The 25,292-nt window shown below is 37.8% G+C and overlaps 1 protein-coding gene across 4 annotated transcripts in view; it reads left to right on the forward strand.

Annotated features, from left to right (window-relative positions):
* The window catches only part of CEP44 (centrosomal protein 44), a 74,937-nt gene that overhangs the window by 47,112 nt on the left and 2,533 nt on the right, over nt 1-25,292 (forward strand). For 3 of the 4 annotated variants that reach the window (XR_004031078.1, XR_004031075.1, XR_004031076.1), the window contains exon 10: nt 402-642. Coding sequence is in view for 1 of the 4 variants with exons in the window: in XM_030816335.1 (XP_030672195.1) it covers nt 402-515 (114 nt within the window). In the remaining 3 variants the exon portion in view is untranslated. Of the gene's footprint in view, nt 1-401; nt 1,049-25,292 lie in introns of those variants that run through there. The other variant, XM_030816335.1, reaches the window with a different exon arrangement.

The following is a 25,292-nucleotide window of genomic DNA, read 5'->3' on the forward strand; positions in this document are numbered from 1 at the left end:
AGGTATACTTTTCTATAGGAATTGTTGTTTAAGTGTATGCTCATCACAATGGAGTATTTTCATTTTTAATTAGTACATAAATTAGATCTCATATTACCAATTTTTTAATTAAAGTAAGACAATTGCATAGATTTCTTATTGCCATCACTCCTCAACAATGAGAAAAAAAAAAAAAACTCTGAACATTTAGCTGTTTATTCCGGTATCTAACAACATATTTCTAAATAATATGATTGTCATTTCTCTTTGCTTGGTCTTCTTTAGGCATTATTTTCAGAGTACCTGTTATGGAAGAGGAGGAAATATTAATAGCACTCTGACACTGCTCTAATTCCTATCTACCCATTCTGCCAATGCATTTAGATCATATTTTAATGTATAATTTTGTGTTTCCTTTCTAGAATTTTCCTGCATGGAGTGCTACATCCTCTTGTTCCAGTCTCAGCTGGCTGCTCCATGGGCATACTTCATACCTTTCATCACGGAGCTTTGCTTGGCCTCTCTCCTGCGTGTAATGTCTGTTTCTTGGATCCTGTACTTACCTTTTCCTGCTGTACTCTGATGTTTCAGTGAAGCTCATCCACGAAGTCCAGAATTCTGCCTGGAAACCAGCTTCCTCCTCAGCTCCAGCTCTTTTACTGGGTATATAAAAACTGATGACTTTTTCCTTCCTGCTACATGGGTAACACTTAGTTGTTTGTCTAATTTCTCTTTTCCAGAAATTTCTCAAAATGTCTGCTGATAGCCCCTCACTCATATTTTTCATGTGGGTTTATAGCTTTCATATTTCTTTATTATTGTAAATGGGGGCTGTGGACGGTGAGAAAACACATGCTTTCTTAAAACAGAAGCTCTCTCCTTCATTAGCTTAAATGTTTTTATCGTCTCTAGAAAATGCATAAAGTTAGTACAAGATCAGTAGAGAGAAAGTCAAAGATTACAGAAGTGCTGAAGTAGACCATTCTTCCTTTCTTCCCAATGTCTATTAAAACCACACATAGGGGCCGGGCGTGGTGGCTCACGCTTGTAATCCCAGCACTTTGGGAGGCCGAGGCGGGCAGATCATGAGGTCAGGAGATCGAGACCACGGTGAAACCCGTCTCTACTAAAAAAAAAAAAAAATACAAAAAAATTAGCCGGGCGTGGTGGCGGGCGCCTGTAGTCCCAGCTACTCGGCGAGGCTGAGGCAGGAGAATGGCATGAACCCGGGAGGCGGAGCTTGCAGTGAGCCGAGATTGCGCCACTGTATTCCAGCCTGGGCGACAGAGCGAGACTCTGTCTCAAAAAAAAAAAAAAAACCCACACATAGGTAAACTGTTACAAATCCAGAATGGCGGAAGAATCCAACAATGGCTGAGGGAAGTAGAGGTTAAGATATAGCTCGAGAGTGAAAGTAGCAGGGAAAGAGCTGGGCAAGACAAAGACCATCTTTTGTACCATTGGTACAGTAGGCTAAAGGTACCGTGTTCCATATTAACTACAGCAATATTAAGAAAAATAAATCAAGTCCCTTATACCTAAGACCTCTATTTCTCTGTTGACTACATATGCAGTGGCAATGGAAAGAAGGGAAAATAATGGGGATAGTATTTGCTCATTCTCTGACCATGCAACACTGGCAGCATTCTAGACTCATTCTATTAATTGCATCAACCACATCTTATAAAACACATTTCCATAGGCCATATGTAATAGGCCTTGGCTTTATTCGTTGCATTTATTGGCTCCTTAAATTGACAACATATAATTGTTTTAATATAATTTTCATCAAATAAAATTCACTTTAATTTGTATGAACATATTTAAAGTGGAAAGTATCTTCCCAAATGGTCCATATCTTAAAGTGGCAGATATTTTATGGGCTTCACATCTGAACTACCAGAGATCTCAGGCATAGCAAGCATTAATCACAGCCACTTACTGACCTGGTTCAGATACTTACTCAGTACATGGGGCTAGACTCAGAGTGTGCCTTAGGCTAAAGAAAAAATTATTCAAGTTGAGCATATCCATAAACTCAGGCTCAAGCAGTGTATTTTGGGGGTAATAAACACAAGTTTGTTCCTAGTTGGAGGGATATGATGCTTAGGTTTGAAACTGTTAACCTTCCTGGGTTTGAGGGCTAGAAAACATGGAGACATTCCTTGCTAACTAACACATTTTCTAATAGAAACAATCCACCAGGATGTTGAGCCCACATTTTAAGAGTTCTTCGGAATTTACTGAAAATGGAAAACTGATTACATTGGGCACATAGGACATTTATATTTATAGAAACATTTTAGATAAGACAAGAATTTTAAAAGCCAGAAATCACTTTTAGTGGGCATTTTCAGAAAAACGTTGTCAACTTTTTGTAATTTTTAATAGGCATAAAAAGGATTGTTATATTGATATTGACAGAAATTAGGTGGTTAATTAGAGAGCGTAAAAGGATGAATTGCTCTAACATTGGTTTAGAATTTTTCTTTATATGATTCAATTTTGTGGTCTGGCAAAGGCCCAATAGTCATTTATCTAGTATGCATACCTTTCCACAGCTGGATTTTCAAATATGATTATAAAGTTCATATGACAGACCTATTCTGAAAATAAATATGTCAGCAGGCTTTGCTTTATTTTATGCATTTATTCTGGATATAACATAACTTGGTACAAACACAGAATACAATTTAAGACATTTTGCCAGAGCTCTTCAAGTATAGCATCGTTTGAGATTGTGGAAGGTGATTTAGAAACACCTGGGTTGAATATTTATATCCCAGCCTTAAATCCTAAAAGCCTTGCCATTTTATAGTCCTTTTGGGGAAAGACAGGAACTACATTAATACTCGTTAGTGTAAAAGTTAATGCATTGCTGGAAAAGCCTTGTAAAAAATCAGAAAATTATGGGAAAAATGAAGGGAAAATTAAAAAGGGTAGTGTTTGATCAGCATTTATAGGTTTAGGGATGTATTTTTTTAGAATATATTTTTAGGAATGTGTCTTTCAAATTTTAGGGTTTGGGGGCATAATGAGAAGATTCACTGGAATAAAATTATAAATCTTATATGTAAATAAGCATTTTTGTTCATAGTAATATTTAATGGAATGTGGCTAAGAGTCCTATCTAATGGTGAAACAAAAATGAACAAAATATTCTCCTCAAGCTCTATGTGGTCCTTCTGTTACTTCTGTCTTTTTAATGACACTGTTCTCATGCTCTCCTTCCTCCCTTCCTTACATCTCTTTGGTCCAACTTGATGCCATACAAGACAAAAAGCTTATTTGATGGAAGAATATAAGCTGATAGATTAGTAGGGAGAAGAACCATAAGGTTTCCTCCTCTGTTCTTGGGTAATATGTTTACATTAACAGCAGTCATCTAGAGGAGCACCTCCAGCTTCCCAATCAGAGAGAGTGATTTTCAGACAGTGTAGTAGGAGAGCAAGCAGCACTGTAGCTCATGATGTAAATATTTTCTCAGAGTGGGAATTTTATAGCCTACCAGATAACATGTTAGCTATGTAACCTGTCATACTTTTGAAAAAGTCCCTTCACGAGATAATCTTTATCAATAATAAATAATAATAGTCATTGCTAACATGTTTGAGTACTTTAATTACTCTGGCCAGGCACAAAGTGGTTTACATATATTATCTCTTTTGAATCTCCCAACAATCCTATTAGGCAGGTACTTTTGTTATCTCATTTTATGGATGAGATATCTGTCAATTCTCTTTTGTGATTAACGCACTACCTCTAAAATTTGTGGCTTAAAATATCAACCCATCATTTAACTCAGGATTCTGTGGATTGATGCCTTGGGTGCGGCTTAACTAGCTTGTTCTTGGTCTTAGTTAGCCAGGAATAGGTGATCTTGGCTGAGCTCTATGAACCTGTGATCAGCTGGTGAGCCAGTTGGGGCTTGACTGGTCTATAAAGATCTTAGCTAGGTCCTACTCCAACAGGGCCTCTCCCCACACAGTTCCTCATTCTCTAGCCTACTAGCCCTGGCTTGTTCATGTAGTAGTCTCACAGTCCCAAAAGCTCTCACATGGAAACTGCAAGACCTCTTGAGTCCCAGGCGTGACACTAGCATAACCTCATTTTTGGTGCATTCTGTTGGTCAAAGCAAGTCACGACTCCTACCAGGTTCAAAGTATGGGGAAAAAGACTCCACTTTTCGAGAAGAGTGTCTTTGTGAGTATTTTTACATTTGTTTCCGTCTCTAAGAGATGTGTCATGACTTGCCAAAGATCACACAGTTAATAAATAAAGGAAATGAATTCAAATCCATGCGATTTGAGGCCATTACACTGCATAATTCAGCATTGTGTTTCAAATGTCGTTGTTAACTCTTGACCTTTTCCTCCCTTAATGCTAAGGAAACATACCAATTTCTTATTGTAAATTCTCTTTAAAATGTTACTAGTAGCTTTGAGTGTGCAAACTGCAAATTGTTAAATAATCTCTGCAAAATCTAATGGGTCTAGACCAGAATCTTGTAGACTCTCCATGAGTCTCAAGAGTTCATCAAGTCTCTTGGACAAGGAAGGGTGTCATATCTGAGACTACAACTAATGACTTACTAACTCACTTACTAACTCATCTCTTCAGAATGGTCTCTAGGATTCGAAGCTAAATGTGGAGACTGAGAGTAGCTTTTGGGCCAGGCAATGGAAACCAAATAAACAAAATGAGTTACCAAATACCCTTTCCTACATTCAGTTCCCGTCCCATCATTTTGATCAATGCTGAGTCTATTTAGTCCAGGTGCAGTTTTATTTACTGACATCAATGGCTCTGGAATCATCAGGATTGCCTTATAGTTATTGGTTTTCATTTTGAATCCCAGATGACTATGGTTTTTCCCTCGATTATTTAACCACACATTTAATTCAAGTCTTATTCATGCTTAGTAAGTTAGCTTTTAATATCTCCATATTCCCTTAATCTGTGAGCCTGAGGCATTGACATGAAATACTTCTAGGACCCAGGCTTTTAAAATTGGAAATATGGTTAGCTGCTTCTTATCTCAAATTTCCTTTCCCTATACCTTGGTACTAGTGAGCATTTTTTTTTTTTCATCTCAGACTTCTACTTTTCTTTTTGATTAACTAAAAAAAAAATGAGCTGAAGTAGAATTCTTCTTTCTTCTTTTATTCATTGCCATGCCCTTTAGTGGTTCCTGTACTGTGTATTTTGGAGAGTTACAGACCTCAGGAGTCGGCACTGGATCTTAAATGATAAAAGCTGCTGACACAACAGCTATTTTCTCCAACGAGCCCAAGTGCTTTTGCTTTTGATTCCCTACTTCTTGATGTTAGCAGTGAGAGTGGAAGAACAGTCTCAAAAAAAAGGTCAGCTTCTTTCCAGAGCTATTTAGTAAAAATAGGGAATGACTGCAGATTGGATTTTTCAGTTTGTCACTCTGTCTAGAAATCTATTCTTTAACAAACCCATGGTTCTTTATATTTTCACAAATGGGGACCATATTTATTATTTATTGTTGTGCATATCTTTTTTTAATTTTTTTTTTTTTTTTTTTTAGAAAGGGCCTTGCTTTGTCACCCAAGCTGTAGCACAGTGGAGTGATCATAGCTCTCTGCAGCCTTGAACTTGTGGGCTAAAGCGATCCTCCTGTCTCAGTCTCTGGAATAGCTGGGACTACAGGAATGCCACCATGCCCCGCTCATTTTTTTATTTTTTTTAGAGACAGTGTCTCACTATGTTATCCAGACTGGTCTCGATGCTGATCTCTAGCAATCCTCCCATCTCAGCCACCCAAAGTGTTGGAATTACAGGATTGAGCCACCATGTCTGGCTGTGTATATCTTGTAGATTTCTACCAATAGTGTATGTGTCACTTATTAAAAGCCAAGCATCATTTTAAGTGTCTTCTCAATACTTAATTTATTTAACTTATCCGTATAATAATGTGCTGCAATATACATTGCAGGCTTAAAAATGTTCATATTATTAAAACCTGGTATCTTTATATTCTGAATAAAGGACATAACTAGATATACCTAGGTATGCATTGCAGACCTATTGATAACAGAGAAATAAAGGAAACATTCTATTAAGCAACAAGGGAATTGCAGTCACTCATACCATGTGTATAAAGGATAATTGCTACAGTGGTAAGGCAAAAGCTAGACTTGAATACTTTATATAGAATATAGAATAGCATCTTAAAAGCTTACAGACATACACCAACATGTTATTCTGGGACATGAGAATATGGGTTTCTTTTTCTTTTAAATATTTACATATTTTTCTGTTTTCTAAAATTAACCCACTTCTTTGACATTTTACTGAACAAAAATTTTATATCTTTGATATATATCAGATATATATCTGAATTTGTTTCAGATAATTCAAATATATATATATATATTTGTTTGAGATGGAGTCTTGCTCTGTTGCCCAGGCTGGAGAACAGTGGTGCAATCTTGGCTCACTGCAACCTCCACCTCCCAGGTTCAAGCAATTCTCCTGCTTCACCCTCCCAAGTAGCTGGGTTTACAGTCTACCACCACCATGCCCGGCTAATTTTTGTATTTTTAGTAGACATGGGGTTTTACCATGTTGGCCAGGCTGGTCTTGAACTCCTGACCTCAGGTGATCTGCCCTCTTCAGCCTCCCAAAGTGCTGAGATTACACGTCTGAGCCACTGCGCCCAGCCAAATTCAGGTATATTTTTTGATATATCAAACATTTGTATTATAATGATAAAATAGTTTATTTAAAAAGATAAGTATAACATTTGCAGAAAGTACAGAAAAAAGAAAAAGATATGTGAAACAATCATTTATAATCTCACTACTGTGAAGTGTAAGTACTGTTATTTTCTCATATTACCTCGCATTCATTTTTTCTATATATCATTATATATGCAAATGCACACCTACACATAAACAGACATATATATACACAAACAATTTTGATTCCTAAATTTTACCTCATCATTAATTCCATATCACAAAAAATTCTTCATAAATATTTTAATTGCTACAAAATATTTCTTGGTACAAATGTGACATAATTTGTTTCTTATTAGACTTTTGTGTTGTTTTTAATTTTTGATTTTATAAAAAATAGTGAGATTAACATACTTTTTGATAACTTTTTGTCTGCTTTAAAAAAATATTTCCCAAGGGAATTGTTAGTGGCTTTCTAATCACCAAACCCACTGCTGTTTGTCAGTCCTCATCCTTCAGATCGTTTGCACTGCTTGCCTGATGTCAGCCACCTCGTCTTCCTTGTTGCATCCCTCTTCTCCCGTGGCTTTCATGAAATAGTGGTTTCCTGATTTTGCCACTAGTCTAACACCTTTCTCAGTTTCCTAAAGGTTTGTTTTTCCTCGTACTTTTCTAACTTGATGGTCCTAATATTTGGAATTCAATCTCTTTTTCAGTTCTTATCTCCCTCATCCCTAAGCCATGTTTTGTTTTGTTTTTCGTTTGTTTGTTTTTTTTTGAGACTGAGTCTTGCTCTGTCGCCCAGGCTGGAGTGCAGTGGCACCATGTTGGCTCACTGCAACCTCCACCTCCTGGGTTCAAGTGATTCTCCTGCCTTAGCCTCCCAAGTAGCTGGGACTACAGGTGCCTGCCACGCCTGGCTAATTTTTTGTATTTTTAGTAGAGACGGGGTTTCACTGTGTCAGCCAGGATGGTCTCGATCTTCAGATGTTGTGATCTACCCGCCTTGGCCTCCCAGCGTGCTGGGATTATAGGTGTGAGCCACTGTGCCAGTCCAACCCTAAGGTTTTGGTTTTTTTTTTTTTTTTTGAGATGGAGTCTAGCTCTGTCACCAGGCTTGAGTGCAGTGATGTGATCTCAGCTCACCACAACCTCTGACTCCCTGGTTCAAGCAATTCTCCTGCCTTAGCCTCCCAAGTAGCTAGGATTACAGGCATGCGCCACCACACACAGCTAATTTTTGTATTTTTGGTAGAGACAGGGTTTCACCATATTGGCCAGGATGGTCTCCATCTCCTTACCTCGTGATCCACCCGCCTCAGCCTCCCAAAGTGCTGGGCTTACAGGCGTGAGCCACGGTGCCCAGCCAACCCTATGCTTTTATTCTTCTATGCGGATTGCTAGTGCATCTTTTCTTTGAGCTTTGTACTCTTTCCCATTCTCTAGATTTACATTTCTCCTTGCTGCAGATGGCCACTTCAAATTCAAAATGTTTGAAATGGGAAGCAAATTTACCACCAAGTCAACCTTTTCTCCTGTTATATTACCCTCTTATTTCTACATATAGCACTACAGTGCTTCCAGTCAGCAGGGCTTGAACTTGGAGTCTTTTTAAAAAAATGGCTTACTTGAGATGTAATTAAACTTTACATATTGAATGTAGAAAGTTTGGTCTGTTTTAGAACCATTGCAGCCATCAAGATAATCAACTCTATCACCCCAAAAGTATCTTCGAGCTCTTTTTAAATTTATTTCTCTCTCTGGCTCTATCCTGAGGCAAATGCTGATCTAATTTCTGTCACTATAGATTACTTTTCATTTTCTTGAGTTTTGTATGAATGAAATCATACAGTGTGTACTCAGCATAATGATGTGGAGATTTATCCACATTGTTGCATGCATTAATATCTTTTTCTTTTTATTGCCAAATAGTACATCACACATGGATGTACCATAATTTGTTTATCCATTCACTTGTTGATTACATTTGGATTGTTTCCAATTTTTGATTTTTAGAAATAAAGCTGCTATGAACATTGGTATTGTAAACCAAAAAGTATCTGAGACAAGTCTTAATCAATTTAAAAGTTTATTTTGCCAAGGTTAAGGACATGCCCATGACACAGCCTCAGAAAGTCCTGATGACATGTGCCCAAAGTGATAGGCTACAACTGGGTTTTACACATTTCTGGGAGACAAAAAACATCAATCACTACATGTAAGATGTACATTGGTTTGGTCCTGAAAGGTAGGACAACAGGATGTGGAGGCTTCCAGGTCATAGGCAGATTCAAAGATTTTTCTGATTGGCAGTTGGTTGAGTTATATAAAGACCTGGAATCTAATCCGTCCTGAGAGTTTTAAGAAAAGTAAAATTAAAATAAAAACCTGGAATCAGTAGAAAGAGATGTCTGGGTTACAATAAACGGTTGTGGAGACCAAGGTTTTATCATACAGATGAAGCCTCCAGGTAGCAGGCTTCAGAAAGAATAGATTGTAAATGTTTCTTATCAGACTTAAAGAACCTTTTCTATCAGTCTTAAGGTCTGTGTTGATGTTAATGGTAATGAGGCACGTTTGACTTCTCCTTCCCATCATGGCCTGAACTAGTTTTACAGGTTAACTTTGGAATGCCCTTGGCTGAGAGGAGAGGTCCATTCAGAATGGTTGGGGGCTTAGAATTTTATTTTTGGTTTGAAGTATACAAGTCTCTTGAGTAAATTTCTAGGAGGTAAGTGTATACTTAAATTTCAAAGAAACTGCCAAGGTATTTCCGAAAGTAGTCGTACAATTCCTATCAGCAGCATGTGAGAGTCTAGTTGCTCCATATCCTCACTGTCTTTATCCATTTATGATACTATAACAAAATGTTCCAGTTCTAGTACACATATATATATGTGGAATATATAACAAGCAGAATATAGATATAATCTTTTATCTTTTAACTTTAATCTTTTCTGGCTCTATTAGTCCATTCTCATGCAGCTAATAAAGACATAATAAAGACTGAATAATTTATAAAGGAAAGAGGTTAATTCGCTCACAGTTCAGCATGGCTAAGGAGGCCTCAGGAAACTTACAATCAAGGCAGAAGGGAAAGCAGGCATGTCCTTCTTCACATGGCAGCAGCAAGGAGAAGTGCGAAGTGAAGGAGGGGAAAATCCCCTTATAAAACCAACAGATCTCGTAAGAACTCACTTACTATCACAAGAACAGTATGGAGGTAACTGTCCCCATGATTCAATTACCTCCCACCACATTCCTTCCACAACACGTGGGAATTATGGGAACTACAGTTTAAGATGAAATTTGGGTGGGGACATAGCCGAACCATATCACTGATCATTGAGTATATTATTAACTTTCTATGTAGATTCAATGATTCAACTTCATATTATTAACTTTCTATGTAGACTCAATGATTCAACTACTTAAATATGTCTAGGCTACTAATAAACCTTCTTGAATGAATAACAGATGAACAACTGAATATAAACGAAAACAGATGGCCATAAAGAAGAGGATTCAGAATTGTCATCAGCCCTTCACAATCACTACATTTTCTGTAATAAGCTCATATGCCCATAGCACATTGCCAAAGTTTATTGACTTCTTCCAGAATTTTTGTATAAAATTATGATTATGATCTCATAGAGTTCAGGATTGCTTACCAAAGAGCATACCTCACCAGGATGATGCCCTTTCAAAGGACCTGGTGCCCCCAGGAGCACTGGGGGAGGGAGGCATACAGATGCATTGCATGACATTCTTAGCCTAAACCCTGCTTTATGATCTCAGAATCTTCCAAACTTTTAGTCCTTCCAAATCTGAAAATCTGTAGTCGCTCCATGATCCAGAAACACAAGGCAAGCAGAATTTGGTATCCGGATACCAAACACTGATGTGTTGTGAATCTTTGTTATCAAGATTCTTGTGCCTTTATTTGTGGATTTGACCTATTGAGATATATCAATATTCCTGTGCATATATACACATTTGCACAGTAAATCTTTTGATAAAGAAGGGTAGTATAATTCTTAGAAAACATAAAACAGTGGTTTCTGCTATTGAGCTATTTGCTTTAGATTTGATGTGTCTATAAATGGCTATATAAAATATGTTTTAAGAAGTGATAATAGATTAGATATTAAGCAACTGAATGTGGCAGGTAGGACTAAGGTATATTACCAAGTTTTTATCTTCATTGAACAAATCATAGAAGAAAGTGGGGAATTCATTTCATACCTTTCTCTGTATATACTCCATATTGATTTAACTACTTAAATAATCTCATGGGTATATAGCTCTTATTTCATCTATATCTTTTTTTCCCTGACTCCTCTGATAGCTTAGGAGAGAAGAAAGATATGTTCAGATGCATATGCAAAGACCTGCCAGAACACTCACAAATGGTGGGGTGATGAGAGTAATGGGATAGTGAGAAGCATTAATAATTTGTTCGCAGATATACAAGCATTAAAATATATGCCTATTATAACCACTTAAATTATGGTTCATTTTGATAGAAAAAATTTCTGCTGAAAATCTAATTTCAGGCAGTTGTTCACCAAGCAGAATCATAGTAACTATCTTATCTGTGCTTTCTATGTATTTATCTTGCTGACTGATTGTGCTTGTTATGTTAAGCATTTACTAGTCACTCTATATAATGTCTGACAAACTGTAACTTGAGTAAAGGCAAGTTATTAGACCTTAGTACCAAAAAGTATTTGAAAAATCAGAGTACTTATCTCTTCCTTTATAATATCTGACTTCATCAGGAGGATTGCTTGAAGCCAGGAGTTCCAGGCCAGTTTGGTCAACAAAGCCAGACTCTGTCTGTATAGAAAAAATAAGGAAAGGAGGAAGGAAGAAAGGAAGGAAGGAAGGAAGGAAGGAAGGAAGGAAAGGAAGGAAGGAAGAAAAGGAAGAGAGGGAGGGAGGGAGGGAGGGAAGGAGGGGGAGGGGAAGGGAAGGAAAGAAGGAAGGAAGGAGAAAAGAAGGGAAGGAAGGAAAAGAAGGAAGGAAGGAAGGAAGGAAGGAAGGAAGGAAGGAAACTGGTACCTACAGGCAGAAATGCTTCTTCAAAGAAGCCTAACTCTGCATTTAATTTTAACTGATTGAATAAGACTTACACATATTACCTATGATATTCAATAATTTCCCTTACTAGAGCCAATTGATTACAAACCTTAATCACATCTAAAAAATAATATCTTCATAGCATCACCTACCTAAGTGTTTGTGAGTAAGTGGGAACTGTAATCTAGCCAGATTGACACATCAAAAGACAATCACAGTTAAATTCTCAGAAATAGAATAGCTGAATCGAAGGGAGTAAATTTTTATTTTTTTCAATGTTTTTCAAATTGTAGACCATTTTTAGAGCAGTTTAAGCTTCATGGCAAAATTGAGAGGAAGGTACAGAGATATCCCATATACCTCCTGCCCACACACATGATAGCTCCCTCATTATCAAAGTCCTCCACCAAAGTGGTACTTTTATTACAACTGATGGAACTACATTGATACATTATCGTCACTCAGAGTCTATACTTTAGGGTGTTTTTTTAATTTTGTTTTTGGTATTGGACGTTCTATGAGTTTGGACAAACATGGACATGAATGACATGTATCCATTATTATAGTATCATACAGAGTATTTTCACTGTCCTAGAAATCCTCTGTGCTCCACCTATTCATCCTTCCTTCCCCAAACCCCTTGGCAACAACTATTCTTTTTACTGTCTCTATAATTTTGCCTTTACCAAATGTTATATTGGTAACATACAGTATGGGATCATACAGTATATAGCCTTTCCAGATTTTTTACTGTCTCTATAATTTTGCCTTTACCAAATGTTATATTGGTAACATACAGTATGGAATCATACAGTATATAGCCTTTCCAGATTTTTTACTGTCTCTATAATTTTGCCTTTTACTTTTTTTTTTTTTTTTTTTTTTTTTGAGACAGAGTCTCGCTCTGTCACCCAGGCTGGAGTGCAGTGGCGCAATCTCGGCTCACTGCAAACTCTGCCTCCCGGGTTCATGCCATTCTCCTGCCTCAGCCTCTCCGAGTAGCTGGGACTACAGGCGCCCGCCACCACGCCCAGCTAATTTTTTGTATTTTTAGTAGAGACGGGGTTTCACCGTGGTCTCGATCTCCTGACCTCGTGATCCGCCCCCCTCGGCCTCCCAAAGTGCTGGGATTACAAGCCTGAGCCACCGCGCCCGGCCTGCCTTTTACTTTTTACTGTCTGTATAGTTTGCCTTTACCAAAATGTTATTGGTAATATATAGTATGGAATCATACAATATGTAGCCTTTTCAGATGGGCATTTTTTTTACTTAGTAATATGCATCTGAATTTCTTCTATGTCTTTTCATGGCTTGGTAGTTTCTTTCTTTTTAACACCAAATAATATTCCATTATCTGGAGGTACTGCAGTTTATCCATCATCTACTGAAGGACATCTTAATTGCCTCCAAGTTTTGGTAATTATGAATAAACCAGGTATAAACATCCATTCATAGGTTCTTGTGTGGATAAAAGTTTTTAACTTTTTATGCTAAATACCAAGGAGCATGATTGCAGATTGTACAGTAACCACGTTTAGTTTTGTAAGAAACTATCAAACTGTCTTTGAAAGCATCTGTCCCATTTTGCATTCCCACCATCAATGAATGAGAGTTCCTATTACTTTATAAACTTTTCAGCATTTGGTATTGTCAGTGTTCTGAATTTTGACTATTCTAATAGGTGTGTGTCTCGTTGTTTTCATTTGCATTTTCCTGATGACTTATACTGTAAGGCATCTTTTCTTATGCTTATTTACCATCTATATGTCTTCTTTGGTAAGATGTCTGTTAAGGTCTTTGGCCCATTTTTGCTGTTTGTTTTCATATTTTTGAATGTTAAGACTTCTTTGTATATTTTGAGTAACAGCCTTTTTTAGGTATGTCTTCTGCAAATATTTTTTTCCAGTCGGTGGCTTATCTTTCATTTTCTTGGCAGTGTCTTTAATAGAGCAGGCATTTTTAATTTTAATCAAATCCAGTTTATCAGTTCTTTCTTTCATGAATTGTGCCTTTGGGGTTGTAGATAAAAACTCATCACCAAATCCCTTGTAAGTTGGATTCCTAGGTATTTTATTTTCTTTGAAGCAATTGTGAATGGGAGTTCATTCATGATTTGGCTCTCTGTTTGTCTGTGATTGGTGTACAAGAATGCTTGTGATTTTTGTACATTGATTTTGTATCCTGAGACTTTGCTGAAGTTGCTAATCAGCTTAAGGAGATTTTGGGCTGAGACGATGGAGTTTTCTAGATAGACAATCATGTCATCTGCAAACAGGGACAATTTGACTTCCTCTTTTCCTAATTGAATACCCTTTATTTCCTTCTCCTGCCTGATTGCCCTGGCCAGAACTTCCAGCACTATGTTGAATAGGAGTGGTGAGAGAGGGCATCCCTGTCTTGTGCCAGTTTTCAAAGGGAATGCTTCCAGTTTTTGCCCATTCAGTATGATATTGGCTGTGGGTTTGTCATAGATAGCTCTTACTATTTTGAGATACATCCCATCAATACCTAATTTATTGAGAGTTTTTAGCATGAAGGGTTGTTGAATTTTGTCAAAGGCCTTTTCTGCATCTATTGAGATAATCATGTGGTTTTTGTCTTTGGTTCTGTTTATATGCTGGATTACATTTATTGATTTGCGTATGTTGAACCAGCCTTGCACCCCAGGGATGAAGCCCACTTGATCATGGTGTATAAGCTTTTTAATGTGCTGCTGGATTCAGTTTGCCAGTGTTTTATTGAGGATTTTTGCATCAATGTTCATCAAGGATATTGGTCTGAAGAGACATAGATCAATGGAACAGAACAGAGCCATCAGAAATAATGCCGCATATCTACAACTATCTGATCTTTGACAAACCTGACAAAAACAAGAAATGGGGAAAGGATTCCCTATTTAATAAATGGTGCTGGGAAAACTGGCTAGCCATATGTAGAAAACTGAAACTGGATCCCTTCCTTACACCTTATACAAAAATTAATTCAAGATGGATTAAAGACTTAAATGTTAGACCTAAAACCATTAAAATCCTACAAGAAAACCTAGGCAATACCATTCAGGACATAGGCGTGGCCAAGGACTTCATGTCTAAAACACCAAAAGCAATGACAACAAAAGCCAAAATTGACAAATGGGATCTCATTAAACTAAAGAGCTTCTGCACAGCAAAAGAAACTACCATCAGAGTGAACAGGCAACCTACCAAATGGGAGAAAATTTTTGCAACCTACTCATCTGACAAAGGGCTAATATCCAGAATCTACAATGAACTCAAACAAATTTACAAGAAAAAAACAACCCCATCAAAAAGTGGGCAAAGTACGTGAACAGACACTTCTTAAAAGAAGACATTTATGCAGCCAAAAAACACATGAAAAAATGCTCATCATCACTGGCCATCAGAGAAATGCAAATCAAAACCACAGTGAGATACCATCTCACACCAGTTAGAATGGCCATCATTAAAAAGTCAGGAAGCAACAGGTCCTGGAGAGGATGTGGAGAAATAGAAACACTTTTACACTGTTGGTGGGACTGTAAACTAGTTCAACCATTGTGGAAGTCAGTGTGGCGATTCCTCAGGGATCTAGAACTAGAAATACCATTTGACCCAGCCATCCCATTACTGAGTATATACCCAAAGGACTATAAATCATGCTGCTATAAAGACACATGTACACGTATGTTTATTGTGACACTATTAACAATTTCAAAGTGTTGGAACCAACCCAAATGTCCAACAACAATAGACTGGATTAAGAAAATGTGGCACATATACACCATGGAATACTATGCAGCCATAAAAAATGATGAGTTCATGTCCTTTGTAGGGACATGGATGAAAATGGAAAACATCATTCTCAGTAAACTATTGCAAGGACAAAAAACCAAACACCGCATGTTCTCACTCATAGGTGAGAATTGAACAATGAGAACTCATGGACACAGGAAGGGGAACATCACACTCCGGTGACTGTTGTGGGGTGGGGGGAGGGGGGGAGGGACAGCATTAGGAGATATACCTAATGCTAAATGACGAGTTAATTGGTGCAGCAAAACAACATGGCACATGGATACATATGTAACAAACCTGCACATTGTGCACATGTACCCTAAAACCTAAAGTATAATAAAAAATAATAAAAAAATAAAAAAATAAAAAAACTCATCACCAAACCCAAGATCAACTAGATTTTCTCCTATGTTATCTTCTAGGAACTTTATAATTTTGTGTTTTACATTTAGATCTCTGATCCATTTTGAGTTTTTTGCAAAGAGTGAAAGGTTTATGTCTAGGTTTGTTTTTTTGCACTTGCATGCCAGTTGGTCCAGAGCCATTGCTTAAAAAGAATGGTTAAAATTCCTTTTCTTTTCTTTTTTTTTTTGAGATGGAGTCTCACTGTGTTGCCCAGGCTGGAGTGAAATGGCACAATCTTGGCTCACTGCAACCTCTGCCTCCAGAGTTCAAGCAATTCTCCTGCCTCAGCCTCCCAAATAGCTGGGATTACAGACACTCACCACTACGCTCACCTAATTTTTTGTATTTTTAGTAGAGACGGGGTTTCACCATGTTGGCCAGGATGGCCTTGAACTCCTGACCTTGTGACCTGCCCGTCTTGGCCTCCCAAAGTGCTTGGATTACAGGCATGAGCCACCACGCCCAGCCTTTGTGCCAGCTTTCAAAGGGAATGCTTCCAGCTTTTGCCCATTCAGTATGATATTGGCTATGGGTTTGTCATAAATAGCTCTTATTATTTTGAGATATGTTCGATCAATACCTAGTTTATTGAGTGGTTTTAGCATGAAGTGGTGTTGAAGGCCTTTTCTACATCTATTGAGAGACTTATGTGGTTTTTGTCATTGGTTCTGTTTATGCGATGGATTACGTTTATTCATTTGGTATTTATTCAAGGCTGGTATGTTGAACCAGCCTTGCATCCCAGGGATGAAGCCAACTCGATCATGGTGGATAAGCTTTTTGATGTAATGCTGGATTCAGTTTGCCAGTATTTTATTGAAGATTTTTGCATTGATGTTCATCAGGGATATTGGCCTAAAACTTTGGGTTTTGTGTGTGTGTGTGTGTGTCTCTGCCAGGTTTTGGTATCAGGATGATGCTGGACTCATAAAATAAGTTAGGGAGGAGTCCCTCTTTGTTTCTATTGTTTGGAATAGTCTCAGAAGGAGTGGTACCAGCTCCTCTTTGTACCTCTGGTAGAATTTGGCTGCGAATCTGTGTGGACATGGGCTTTTTTTGGTTGGTAGGCTATTAATTACTGCCTTAATTTCAGAACTTGTTGCTAGTGTATTCAGGGATTAGACTTCTTCCTTGTTTAGTCTTGGCAGGTTGTGAGGGTGTTTACGTGTCCAGGAATTTACCATTTCTTCTAGATTTTCTAGTTTATTTGTGTAGAGGTGTTTAAAGTATTCTCTGATGGTAGTTTGTATTTCTGTGGAATCAGTGGTGATATCCCCTTTATCATTTTTTATTGTGTCTATTTGATTCTTCTCTCTTTTCTTCTTTATTAGTCTGGCTAGTGGTCTATTTTGTTAATCTTCTCAAAAAACCACTCCTGGATTCATTGATTTTTTTTTTGAAGGGTTTTTCATGTCTCTATCTCTGTCAGTTCTGCTCTGATCTTAGTTCTTTTCTTCTGCTAGCTTTGAATTTGTTTGCTCTTGCTTCTCTAGTTATTTTAATTGTGATATTAGGGTGTCAATTTTAGATCTTTCCTGCTTTCTCTTGTGGGCATTTAGTGCTATAAATTCCCCCTGAACACTGCTTTAGCTGTGTCCCAGAGATTCTGGTACATTGTGTCTTTGTTCTCATTGGTTTCATAGAACTTATTTATTTCTGCCTTAATTTTGTTATTTATCCAGTAGTCATTCAGGAGCAGGTTGTTCAGTTTCCATGTAGTTGTCTGGTTTTGAGTGAGTTTCTTAATCCTGAGTTCTAATTTGATTGCACTGTGGTCAGAGAGATGGTTATAATTTTGTTCTTTTACATTTGCTGAGGAGTGTTTTACTTCCAACTATGTGGCCAATTTTAGAATAAGTGCGATGTGGTGCTGAGAAGAATGTATATTCTGTTGATTTGGGGTGGAGAGTTCTATAGATGTCTATAAGGTCCACTTGGTCCAGAGCTGAGTTCAAGTCCTGAATATCTTTGTTAATTTTCTATCTCGTTGATCTGTCTCATAATGACAGTGGGGCATTAAAGTCTCCCACCGTTATTGTGTGGGAGTCTAAGTCTCTTTGTAGGTCTCTAAGAACTTGCTTTATAAACCTGGGTGCTCCTGTATTAGGTGCATGCATACTTATGATAGTTAGCTTTTCTTGTTGCATTGATCCCTTTACCATTATGTAATGCCCTTCTTTGTCTTTTTTGATCTTTGTTGGTTTGAAGTCTGTTTTATCAGAGACTAGGATTGCAACCCCTCCTTTTTTTTGCTTTCCATTTGCTTGGTAAATATTCCTCCATCCCTTTCTTTTGAGCCTATGTGAGTCTTTGCACGTGACATGGGTCTCCTGAATACAGCACACCAATGAGTCTTGACTCTTTATCCAATTTGCCAGTCTGTGTCTTTTAATTGGGGCATTTAGCCCTTTTATATTTAAGGTTCATATTGTTGTGTGTGAATTTGATCCTGTCATTATGATGCTAGCTGGTTATTTTGCACATTAGTTGATGCAGTTTCTACATAGTGTTGTTTGTCTTTATATTTTGGTATGTGTTTTGGAGTGGCTGGTACCAGTTTTTCCTTTCCATATTTAGTGCTTCCTTCAGGAGCTCTTATAAGGCAGGCCTGGTGGTGACAAAAATCCCTCAGCATTTGCTTGTGTGTAAAGGGCTTTATTTCTCCTTCACTTATGAAGTTTAGTTTGGCTGAATATGAAATTCTGGGTTGAAAATTCTTTTCTTTAAGAATGTTGGATATTGGCCCCCACTCTCTTCTGGCTTGTAGGGTTTCTCCAGAGAGATCCACTATTAGTCTAATGGGCTTCCCTTTGTGGGTAACCTGACCTTTCTCTATGGCTGCCCTTAACATTTGTTCCTTCATTTCAACCTTGGTGAATCTGATGATTATGTGTCTTGGGGTTCCTCTTCTTGAGGAGTATCTTAGTTGTGTTCTCTGTATTCCTGAATTTGAATGTTGGCCTGTCTTGCTAGGTTGGGGAAGTTCCTGGATAATATCCTGAAGTGTGTTTTCCATCTTGGTTCCATTATCCCTGTCACCTTCAGGGACCCCAATCAATCATAGGTTTGGTCTTTTCATATAGTCCAATATTTCCTGGAGGCTTTGTTCGTTCCTTTCATTCTTTTTTTCTCTAATCTTGTCTTCATGCTTTATTTTATTAAGTTGATCTTCAATTCCTGATATCCTTTCTTCCACTTGATTGATTCGGCTATTGATACTTGTGTATGCTTCATGAAGTTCACATGCTGTGTTTTTCAGCTCCATCAGGTCATTTATGTTCTTCTCTAAACTAAGTGTTCCAGTTAGCAGTCCCTATAACCTTTTATCAAGGTTCTTAGCTTCCTTGCATTAGGTTAGAACATGTTCCTTTAGCTCAGAGGAGTTTGTTATTACCCACCTTCTGAAGCCTACTTCTGTCAATTTGTCAAACTCATTCTCCATCCAGTTTTGTTCCCTTGCTGGTGAGGAGTTGTGATCCTCTGAAGGAGAAGAGGCTTTCTGTTTTTTTGAATTTTCAGCATTTTTGTGCTGGTTTTTCCTCATCTTCTTGGATTTACCTACTTTTGATCTTTGATGCTGATGACCTTTGGATGCAGTTTTTGCATGGGCATCCTTTATGTTGATGTTGATGTTATTGCTTGCTGTTTGTTAGTTTTCCTTCTATAGTCAGGCCCCTCTTCTGCAGGTCTGCTGGAGTTTGCTGAAGGTCCACTACAGACCCTGTTTGCCTGGGTATCACCAGTGGAGGCTGCAGAATGCAAAGATTGCTGGCTTCTCCTTTCTCTGGAGGTTTCATCCCAGAGGGGCACCTGCCAGATGCCAGTTGGAGCTCTCCTGTATGAGGTATCTGTTGACCTCTGCTGGGAGGAGGTGTCTCCCAGTGAGGAGGCACGAGGGTCAGGGACCCACTTGAAAAGGCAGTCTGTCCCTTAGCCGAGCTCAGGCACTGTGCTGGGAGATCCACTGCTCTCTTCGGAGCTGGCAGGCAGGAACATTTAAGTCTGCCGAAGCTATGCACACAGCTGCCCCTTCTCCCAGGTGCTCTGTCCCAGGGAGATGGGAATTTTATCTATCAGCCCCTGACTGGGGATGCTGCCTTTCTTTCAGACATGCCCTGCCCAGAGGGGAGGAATCTAGAGAGCCAGCTGACATATTTTTTATCCTCATGCCTACTTATGATCTTGCTTGATCGGTGATATCTAATTTTAAGAATTTTGAAAAAATATTTGAATATTTCTTTTACACGGGCATTTGCCTTGAAACATGATAAAAGTTCCACTTATCCTCAAACAGAAACCACCAATTTCTTTTGATCCAACCATTATATCAAGTTCTTGTGTTCTTCCTATTCCTTATCACATTTCTTAAGAGGTCAGTCACACTTGATGTGTCTACTTTCTTAACTCCCATGCAATCTCCAACTGATTACAGTTTATTTTCTCACCATTGAAGGAAACTCTTTTAATTAGGAAGACAATGATCTCTTGCAGCCCAAATCTAACATGTTTTAATTATGCATCCTATTTAACCTCTGGTTAGCATTTGACACTATGCCACACCTGTATGTCAAGAAGATTTGTTTTTTTTAAAAGAGTTCAGCATTGTACACAAATGTTTTTAAAGCTCTATATAAGGAAATATTGCTAGAACTGGAAGTTGTACAACTCCTCCTTCTTGAGAACTGCTCCAATGTGTTATACTCTACACATCAGTTAATGCCCTTTATATGGCACTGTGTCATTTCTCACTTCTTTCTTTTTCTCAACTCTCAAATACAGGAGGATGCCAAATCCCATAGCTTCTACCTGAGAAATAGTTCTTAGCTATTCTTCTTCTTCCCACCAGTGATTGTGATAGGAAGCCCTCATTTTTCTCTCAATTAGAAAATATAATAGTCCCTAATCGGTTTTCCTGTTACTAGTGTCCCATACTCTAGTCATATCTCACACTGTAAACCAAAGCCAATGATATGGATATCTCTCCCATGAAGTTCTCTATCATTTCTCTGTTGTTTCCAAGATGAAGCTCCAGCACCCATTTTCAGGATCTCACAGGGTGGTCCCTGAATCAGGAGAATCAACATTTCCTGAGAACTTGTTAGCATAACAAAACCTTTGATCCCATCTCAGAGCTACTGAAGCCCAAACACTTTAGTCCAGGTGATTCTGATTCACACTAAAGTTGGAGAACCACTGCCCCAGCTGGCTAGTAGACGAACCTGTTTATTCAGGCTGCTACCAGACTTTGCTGCCTCTCCAGTATTTGTATTTCTCTTGCACTTTATGTTATTTTCTTATTGACTATCTCATCTTGCAAATGCCAGACATTAGGACCGACCTTCCAGGCTGGAATACCACACCGAATTTTTTTTTCCTGGCAAATTGCTATTATTACTTCACTATCCATGTCAAATGCTATGAGAATTCCAACCTCCCTCAAGATCCATTCTTGCTCCGTCCGTCCTCCATTGGTATTTTGTTCAAATCTCTGTAATAGCATTTACCATGTCATATCTTAATTTATCTTTCTATGTAATATTTTCCTCCTAAGACTGTGAATTCCTCACATATAGACTAGATCTCATTCAACATTGTTCCCCTAGTGGCCTAGCTTGCTGTTTTCTGTTTTTCTCTTCTTTTTTTGCCACCTCTTTACACAAAAGATTTGAGAGTAGGAAAATATTTTTGAAGTGAAATATTTCAGCTCAACACCATAATGGTAATCAAGAATCTTGGCAACTATTACAACTGCGTAGGGGCCTTTTTGCATATCAGAGCAACCAGTCTCCTATTGTTCTTTTGTCCATCTGCGTACATAAAATGACAGTAATTAATTGAGACAGACTGATTCCTCTCACACACTTCCCATATGTTCTTTGTATTCTACTTTATCCATGTGTCCTGATCGGCCTCTTTTATACAACTTCCTTTGTGACCCCCAGATTCTGACAATAAGGATCTAAAGTTTCCCAGGTGATTTCTCTCTATTGTTCAAAAATCCTGTTGCCTTAGGTGCAGTTCTTTCAATTCCCTCTCCTGATTTTTTAAAAATCTGATTGCCATTTGTGATGAAGGAACACTGTGTGGTGAAGAGATGAAGGAACCTCAGGGTTTGGGCTCTGTTTGATGGCCTCTTTCATTAAAATGCAGCCCTCTCCCCTTGCTCATATTTAATTCAATAAGATGGACATAAAACAGGCAATTTTACTCCAGGTGTGAAAATACATTAGTTTTGAAAAAACAGAAACTGGTATTTTCAGATCAGTTTGGGGTAGCTTTGCTATTACTATGGACTTGTTATAGCTGTCTTCATGTTTCCATAGCTTGATGTTAAACTGCTTGGTAAATAACTATACCAAAGCACCAAATTAAATTCATTAGCTTAAAAGCTTAATGCAGTTTCAACTGGTAATTGTACATTTACAGAGAAAATCATGTGCCTTGTTTTAGAGAAATGAAATTAGAGAGTTAAGCCAAAATAGATTATTTTAATTACCAACTAAACAGGTTAGAACACTTTTTGATTAAAATCTAGCAAAACAAAATCAGTCAATAATTTTTAAATGATCTCTTAATTTCATCAGAGTATTAAATATTCGTTGATGACTTCCGTAGATTTATTTGGTGATATGCAGAAAACCACGTCTGCAAAACCAGAAGCGAGTGACTTCTTAATGTGATTTTCATGGTCATTGATGGGACAGATTTTTGACAATCTCATTGTTAGCTCTGAACTGTTAGAGCAGTTTATTTTCCAGCAGCAAGTAATTCCAACTCGATACAATGGTTAACATGAACATCTAGTTCATGAGCTAAATCTAAACCCCTAGCTGTTAAATTTACTTCATGTAAGGAAACCTTAGGGTGGACCTGCAGCAATTTCTTACAGTAAAGAAAGGGAACTATCGCAACACTTTGAACTCCAGGTAAGTGAGATGCATAATATTGATGTCTCTCTGATGTTCCACTTCAAGATAATAATAGATCTATTCTTAAAGAAGTGTGTAAAGCTTAAGCTTTTTGAGCCATAGTATCTGTGAAAAGGATACATTTGGAGACCAGTTGTTCGAGGTGCTGATGTGCTGCCCATATGTCTCAATCTGCTGTAATGGGCAACTGAGGCCATATAAATACAACACTTTTTTTCCCCTGCAGGCTCTGTATAATCCTTTCTGTGTCAAAGGCAGACAGGACATCATCCTACAACAGGTCTCTGCACTTGAACTTTTTAGCCTCTGCCAATGGCCAGAGTTGTTAATTACCTAACATAAATTGCCTTCTCTGAGCATTTCCAAATGTTTGCCGCTAGTTTTGCCTATTATGATTGTGTATCTATTAGGAATATTCCAAGGCAGGAGAATAATCAGTCTTTCTGTACCTTAAAATATAGATGTAGGGATTAGGCAGACTGCAGGAAAGGAAGAGTAGCACTTTGCCTTCTACCAGGAGAAGCCCTGAGGAGAATTTATCCTTGTATGACGATTATCTTTTCCAGCATTGAAAAGAGGTATTCAAATTCAGTGATAACTAAATCAACATCAGGCTCCTACTACGGTTTTTTCCTTCTTGGTAGTCTTCTGAGAGGTGTGCTCTCCCTAAGCACCCTGGAGAGTGCTGGCTGCACCCTTAGAGAAAGGCAACGATGCTTGGAGAGCGTGTTTTGCCGTGTGCTGTGAGGTGTGTGTGTGAAAATTCTAATTGACAGCTTTTCTATTTTCATCAACCATACTGCATCCCTTTTAATTTAGCCCAGAAAACTAGGTGGAGGATAAGAAACCTCATTGTGATCTTGCACGGGGCATCTGAATGTCCAGGGTATTGTTAGTTGCCCTGAAGAATGCTGGAGAATGTTCAGGTCCCCTCTGAGGGAACTTAATAACCGCAGTCGCTCCATGAGAGAGACTTATTGGCAAGTGTTCCCTGATAAGAAACCTGGAGTTAAAATTAAGAAACCTGGCTGCAATTAAAAATTATAAATTTTTAATTGAAATTAAGTGAAAGTGACCAGAAAAAGAACCAGATATTGTTTGTGTGTGTGTGTGCGTGTGTGTTTTAGGAAGGAAGTTACTTAAAGAAGTACTTATTTCTGTCCTGCAGAGCTAAAGATTTTTGGTTGCTTCTGATTGACTTGGATGGATTCTTAATGCTATTTCAGGCTGGTGATGCTGGTGGCTAAAATTGATGAAAAAGTGTTTAACACCTACAGCCAATTGTGGCTTTTATTTATTCATTCACATATTTATTAATCATCACCTGTATGCCACACACTCAGGCTGGCACCTGGATACTCTTTCAAGAAAAGCTAAGCATTATTTTTGTAATTATTGCGTAATGAGCTAGGCAGCTCACTTTACTTCTCTGGGCTACATGTCAAGGAAACAATTGTTAAAATAAGTTACTCTAATCAAACCAACACAGCTGGCTTTTGTGGCTGTGGGAGCATGTGCCAGAATATCAGAGAAAAGTTGTTACAGGTTGAGAATCCCTAATCCAAAGATCTGAAATCTGAAATGTTTCAAAATCGAAACTTTTTGAGTGCCAACAAAATTATTTAAAATATTGTATAAAATTACCTTCAGTATATGTGTATATGGTGTATATGAAACATAAATGAATTTTATGTTTAGAATTGTGTCTCCTCCCCAAGAAATCTCATTATGTATATGAAAGTATTCCAAAATCCAAAAAAATATGAAATCCGAAATACTTCTGGTTGCAAGTGCTTCAGATAAGGGATATTCAACCTGTACAAAAAATGAGGGTTCACATTATTTGGTGATAAGTTGATAAAACTTAATGAAACACGGATGTAAGATTGCCAGACGTAAATCCTTCATCTAGAGCTAGATGTTAATTACTATGGTTGAAGATCAATTCTTTCTAATTTATTTAACAAACTACTTTGACTGAATATTAGAATACAAATTATAGAGGAAAACCAAGATACCTCCTTCAGTAATTTCTTTGTAACAGAATTGGTACTTATTCATCCATTATTCCACAAATATATTTGAACGACCAATTAATAGTGCTAGAAGCTTGCAGTATAGCGGAGGAAGATGTAAGTGCACTACAATATCTAAATTCTGAAAAAAAGAAGCTTTAAAGCTACAGTGCCGGGGAGGCGGGGAGCAGGGTGCAAAAAAGTCACAATAAAAGCCAAAGAATAACTCACTAGCGGTAAGATAATAGTCTCAGCATCCTCTAAACACTATGTCTCCTTCCTTTCCTTTTTCCCAGACAGAAAGAGAAGAGACAGGTGCCACCATTAGGGGTTTATAGCTGTTATCTTAAACCTGTATTTTTTTTTCTTCTTCCTTTTTAA

This window comes from Nomascus leucogenys, chromosome 7b (assembly GCF_006542625.1).
Source record: "Nomascus leucogenys isolate Asia chromosome 7b, Asia_NLE_v1, whole genome shotgun sequence".
NCBI classification, from domain to species: Eukaryota; Metazoa; Chordata; class Mammalia; order Primates; family Hylobatidae; genus Nomascus; species Nomascus leucogenys.